General features: G+C 48.1%; 1 protein-coding gene across 1 annotated transcript in view; it reads right to left on the bottom strand.

Moving 5' to 3' along the window:
* The window catches only part of Wwp2 (WW domain containing E3 ubiquitin protein ligase 2), a 118386-nt gene that overhangs the window by 15540 nt on the left and 96341 nt on the right, over window positions 1-6505 (bottom strand). Inside the window, exon 10 of the mRNA XM_021220650.2 lies at window positions 1937-2111. Within this exon, the coding sequence (XP_021076309.1) occupies window positions 1937-2111 (175 nt within the window). The remainder of the gene's footprint in view (window positions 1-1936; window positions 2112-6505) is intronic.

Raw genomic sequence — 6505 nt, 5'->3', positions numbered from 1 at the left:
AGGAGGAGGAGGAGACAGAGATGAGACAAGATACAGAAGTGAGGAGAAACAATGAATAAAAGCTTTGCATCATAGCCAGAAACCCCCAGCAAATCCTTCAGTGGGCAAGCAGATTCCCCTTCTCCTCATCTCCCCTGAGGGCTCAAGTGTGTTCCACAGAAAAGAGCTAGAAAGACACACAGTCAGGACAAGGGGACTGACTGATGCCAGAGGGAGCTCCTGGAGATGCAGGTTAACTCTGAAAGACAAGGCCCTCCATAATCAGAAACACAATGTGATGGCTGAGCCACCTCCCTGGGGAATAGCCAGGGCTGGAGGCGCAGGATGCAGCCCTGAGCCAGAACGCTCATGTGAGTTCAACTCCCTCTGGGATTAAGCACAGAGTCCCAGGAATATTTTGAGATACAAACTCAGAAATAAAGAATGTCTAGCAAGCACACCCGAGGGCAGGAAAGACTCTGGGAAGGTCAGAGAGTGCAGAGAAGAAGGCAGGCATTACGTTTGCAGGGTGGACCTGATGGACCAGAGCAAACTCCAGGTGCCTGAGGATGTGGTCTGAGGGCTGAGGGAAGGATAGAGCAGTCTGCTTCTGAACAAGCCAACCTGAGTATTCACAGCAGGAAGCACAGGGCAACCTGGATTGCACTGTAGACCCTGGCTTCCTCCACATCATCAGAGGAGGACGTGGTGGAATGAGGACAGAGGTGCCACATAAATAGTAGCCCATGGGCCGGGCTGGGTGCTGGTGTGTAGACATGTGGGGACATGTGTGTAGACTGCTGGTGTCCTCAGTGGACCACAGCAGGAACACAACACAGGACGAAGCAAGCAAAAACACAGGCATGCTAACTCAGAGCAGCAGAGGGCCTTTGGCAGTTCAAAGAAACCACTAGGACTCCAGCGAACACTAACCCAAGGAACGTGGCAAAGGTGCGCGTACACACAGGCAGGCCCAGGAAGGGAAGGCAGGAGCTCCACATGTCCCTGACTCCCATTTAAAACTCTATTCCATGCTCTTTAAAGTGCAGCAAAGAACAAGCTCTCAGTTTAAGCCCAGCAAGAGAAGGAACGGGATGGGGGTGCTGCCAGCACTGTATCAGCTCTTACTCTTCCTAGTCAAACCCTGGGCCAAGGCCAAACCCCAGAATAACTGTATGAAAGCGAGCCTTCTTACTTGTAACCAGGGCGTGGCACCATAGCAAACAAGAGGGGAAACCAAAAGCAGGAGAAAACCAACAGAGACATTTAGAGAAGACCAAAAAAAAAAGGGGGGGGGGATTCTACTATGTCTCTTTTCAGTACAAGACATCTTCTATTTCACAGAAACAAGGTGACTCCCCCAGTCCATGCAGAGCCTCCACATCTGCAGCTAAGTCACGAAAACCATCCCAAGGGACTCTAAAAGAAAACTGTTTGGCATTTAAATTGCCCCTCTCAAGATGCTCCCCCTCCCAAGCCAAACATCCACCCTGAGGTCTTGCTAAAATGAGAGAGACGGGCAAAAAGAAAACCTGCAAGAAGGCCAAGCAGAAGTGAAGCCACAACTCCTCCAGTCCTACGTAGACAACTTGTAAGAACCTGAAGTCTAGGCCAGAGACGATCACTGTCAGCAGCAATCTTTAACAATTAGAGAAGTTAGGTAAAGACTGAGGGGGTGGGGGGTGCTGCCACAGGCCTTCCTGGTTTGGGAGTCATGACAAGAATGACATCAAATCCAGCTTCAGACACAATGGTGCACTGACCAGAGGCAGGACAAGGAGTTACTAAGTTACAAACTTGAGGAATCTTGCTGTGATGAGTGAAGTCTGTTGTATGGAAGGACTGACAGCTCTGGCCGCCCTTTTCTCCTGCTCAGCAAGCCATCTACACTGTGTGTGTGGCTGCAAACACTAACGTGCAGGAGTCACCCTGCTCTTGGCAGGCTCTCTCCTCTCACCTGGTAGAGGAATCTTTGGCTGAAGTGTTGCATGGCCCCCTGCAGCTGATTCCGCTGGGACTGCCACTGTTCATAGTTGCGCACGTACTCAGCAGTCGGGCGCTGCCAGGTGGTTGTCCGGGTGTTGTGATCCACGTAGTAAAACCTCCCTCGGGGGTCTGTGCGTTTCTCCCACCTGGAAACAAGGAGCTCATACTGAATACAGTGACCTCACCATCCTTGCTGCTCCCCTTCCCCCCAAATTCTAAAAATGTTCTCAGGGTGTCTTGCAAGGCATTGAATTGCTTCGACCACAGTGGGAAAATGACCTAGGACCTATGCTGGGACAATCAAAGTGAGTCTCAGAATATCTGCTTAGAATTTGAGGAGAGAAAAACAGTCTTTCACCTTTTCTGAATGCATGTTAAAAAAGCACATACCCACCAGCCACTTGTTCGACTACACAAGGTGGCCCAGTAGATAGCAGGACAGAAAGATAGAAGAAAAGCTGGCGCTGGAATCATAGGACTGAGACACAAGATCTAGGTCACTAGATAGCAGGGCATCTAAATCTTTCCATCACACAAGCCAAAAACTCCCTGTAACACGTAAGTCAGCCTGGGTATTGGTTTGTTGGTTTTTGAGAATGGGTCTCACTGTGTAGTCTGGGCTAGTGTGAAACACTCTCGACTCATGCTGGCATCAGACATCTTCCTGCCTCTGGCTCGAGTGCTGCGTTTAAAAGTATATGCAACCACGCCCAACTTTGGATACCAATTTTGTTTTTTGTTTTTTGTTTTTTTTTTTTTTTTTTGGATTTTCGAGACAGGGTTTCTCTGTTTAGCCCTGGCTGTCCTGGAACTCACTCTGTAGACCAGGCTGGCCTCGAACTCAGAAATCTGCCTGTCTCTGCCTCCCAAGTGCTGGGATTAAAGACGTGTGCCACCACGCCCGGCTGGATACCAATTTTTGTGCTTTATTTCTCTAAAAGGATGGGTGACTTCTCAGTGTCATTGATGTCTTGGGCATCCCTCTCCACACCCTCCCTCTAAAGTGGACAGTTGCATGTCTACAGCACTTTGCTCTGCACTGTTGTTCCAAGTCATCTTACCCTTTCTTCCCCACAGGACTTCCAAAGTGTGCTGTGAGCTGCACCCATCCTGTCTTCTGGGATGGCTTGCTCTCAGAAGGGGAAGGAAATCACACAGTGCTTTCTGAGTAAAGGCTCCAAAGTCAAGTTTCTGAAACCCAGCATGTCTGAGGACACCTTTATTCCACCCTCCACAGTGGAATGTTAAAGCAACAGGAAGCTATTTTCCATCCTTAATGGGATGGCCCACTCTACAGCTGCTGTGGCATTTCTGACTTCCAATCCTTTCTGTGAACCCCATTTTCTCCCTCTGGAAGCTTCCAACATCTTTTCTTGGCACCCTGAAATTCCATTAGATGTGGCTTGGGTGGGTCATTCTTCATTTTCCAGGCTGAACCCTGCTAATCTGCATACTACCCATTTCCATTTTGGAGAGCCTATCCTTTCCTTTGTCCCTTCCCTTTCCTTCCCCTCTTCCCGTCCCCCCCCCCCCCAGCCCTTTCCTTTTTTTAGACAGAGTCTCACTATGTAGCTACGGCTGTCCTGGAACTCATTATGATTTGTCTGCTTCTGCCTCCTGAGTGCCGGGATTAAAGGTGTGCGCCACAATATCCAGCTCTCTTTTTTTTTTTTCCTTTAAAATTTTTAAATTACATTTTATTTAATGTGTGTGTGTGTGTGTGTGTGTGTGTGTGTGTGTGTGTGTGTGTTGCGCATGCATGTGTGCGGGTATACCAGAGTGCACATGTGCACGTATGATAGTCAGAGGATACATTTCAGGAGTCAGTGGGTTCCAGGGACTGAACTAAGGTCGAGTGGCTGGCACTTTCCTCCGTCTTGCCACCCCCAGTTTAGGTAGTTTTCTATTTTTGTTGGAACAGTCACTTCGTCGTCTCTCCCTTGCTAGGATTCATACTTGGGAACCAGGTTCCCTATACTCATCTTCTAATTTTCATGTCTCCAAACATTTTAATGTGCTTGGGTTTTCTTTTCTTTTTTTCCTGTTTGTTTACTGTTTGTTTTTTGACACGGTCTCATGTAGTTGAGGCTGGCTTCCAGCTCATCATGTAGCTGATGATGGCCTTGAATGCTCAGCCTCCTGCCTCAGCTTCTCACAAGCTGAGATTATGGGGCTGGACTGTTGATTCATAACTGGCTAAGACCTCCTGTTGTTCAGGTTCAAGTCCGACACTCACATGGCAACTCGCCACTGTCTGTATCTCCAGTCTGGGGGATCTGACACCTTCACAGGCAAAGCACTCACACACATAAGATAAAAACATGCAAGTAAAAGGAACTGAGATTACGTGTGTGACCCACTGAACTGGGTTTTGATTTTCTTATCTATTCCTATGTTACCTTTTAAAGACTCTTGCTTAGTGCATGGTTTATTTCATGATCCTCGGTTCATATATCCAGGCCGTATTTTAATTTCTCCCTCAAACCTTTGAGGATATTAATTAAAATTTCGAAGCTGGGCATGGTGGACCACGCCTGTAATCCCAGTGTTCAGGAAGCAGAGACAGGAGAATCACTATGAATTCAAGGCTAATACTGATAACCATATCAACAACGACAATTTAGTTTTTCTTTTTCTTCTTTGGAGTGTGAGGGTGTTCCCTGTGTTGTTAATACTAAGTCCCTCCACACCCCATCTGCTGCTCTTGTGGTGTGCAGCCGCATCTGGAACCAGGAGCAGGCTGAGTATTCTGGTGGGAGCTGCAGGCATGCTTGTCTTCACTGATATAGAGGCTTAATTAGCTGGGCCATGGGAAAGGTCCTCGAATGTCAGTCAGCAGTTCTCCTCCTGCCGGCTGGCCAGTTTCTCCAGCAAAGACCCTCCAGTCTTCATACAAAGGCATGGTTTCTTCAGTCTACTGCTACAGTTATGGATGTGTGCAAGACTGGGCCAGTTCTCTGAGAAGCTTTTCAAGGTCATTAACAGCCACAGGACTGTGTGTGTGTGTGTGTGTGTGTGTGTGTGTGTGTGTGTGTGTGTGTGTACATGCACGTGCTGCATACATATGAGTGCTCTTGGAGGCCAGAAGAGGGATGCCTGGAGCTGGAGTTACAGTAAGCCGCCTGACATAGGTGCTTGGAGCTGAGCTTGGCTCTTCTGACACACCCTCAGCTGCACCATCTCTCTAGTTCCCAAACTCCAAGCTCCTAAGCTGGGTGACGCCACATTTTACTCCCCACAAACCCTTGTCCAGGAGTCATGATCATTAAGAACACAGCCATGTCTGAGGGTTCAGTCAGCCTGTTCACTTCGGCTCCACTGGGCACACACGGAACATAGGGTTTTATTCAAGCCTTCCCTTCCTTGTACCATTCCCTACACACTATTCATATGCCCACATTGTACATAGGCACCTCCACTGAGGCCATCCTACACTGTCTGTAGGCTCTAAGGCTGATCTAACACTGACATTCTACAGCACCCCCCACCCTGCCACACACACACACCCCCCTTCTGCCTAGCTTTGCTGACCAAAGAGCACATGATGTATCCTTGGCTGCCAGATCCAATACTTCATGCTCCTGAAGAAAAGGACTGGGCTGCACCTATGTTGTTGCACCTATGTAGCATGACTGTTATAGCCAAGGACTCATAAAGTGAGCCCTTTGACCCAGTCTTGTTTCTTACCCAGTAGATCTGCTGAGATAATGGTTTTATTTGATGTTTTAAGGTCAATATGGTTGTAGTCATATCTCACACTGCCCTGGACAAAGACTTCACTCATTAACTGTGTGTTCAATGTTTATGTTCTTTCTGCATTTCCTACCACACAAGGAAGCAAGAACCCATCACTTAAATAAACTGTGTTGAGAACCAGGATGGGTGTCTCCCAGGAGCACAGTAAAAGTATCTTGAGGAACTAGGATGTAGCTGGGTTGGCAAAGGGCTTGCCCATTGTGCATGAAGTCCTGAGTCCTATTCCCAACACTGCATAAAACAGGTGAGGCAGTACACACTGGTATATCCCAGCATTTGGAAATTAGAACCAAGAAGATCAGAAGTTTGAGGTCAGCTTTGGCTGTATACAGCAAGCTTGAAGCCACCCTGGGTTTATAGTCTGTCTCAAAAAAAAAAAAAAAATCCAAGAAGAAAGGTTGATTGATGTCCCACTTTCATCCCCCACAAACCGTCAGCCCCTAGCCATCCTTAGAACCCCATCTTTAATTCAGCTCCACCCAAATGCTTAACAGATTGACACATCCACTAGGAGTGATGACATAAGCCTTAATCCCAGCACTCAGGAGGCAGAGGCAGGGGAGTCTCTTGAGTCAGAAACCAGCCTGATCTACAGAGCGAGTTCCAGGCCAGCCTGGTCTACACAGAGAAACCCTGTCTCAAAAAAACCTAAGATAAAGAAAATCCAAAGCCGGGCGTGGTGGCGCAGGCCTTTAATCCCAGCACTTGGGAGGCAGAGGCAGGCGGATTTCTGAGTTCGAGGCCAGCCTGGTCTACAGAGTGAGTTCCAGGACAGCCAGAGCTA

The sequence above is a fragment of the Mus pahari genome, chromosome 20 (genome assembly GCF_900095145.1).
Source record: "Mus pahari chromosome 20, PAHARI_EIJ_v1.1, whole genome shotgun sequence".
NCBI classification, from domain to species: Eukaryota; Metazoa; Chordata; class Mammalia; order Rodentia; family Muridae; genus Mus; species Mus pahari.
This window is presented reverse-complemented; position numbering and strand designations above follow the sequence as displayed.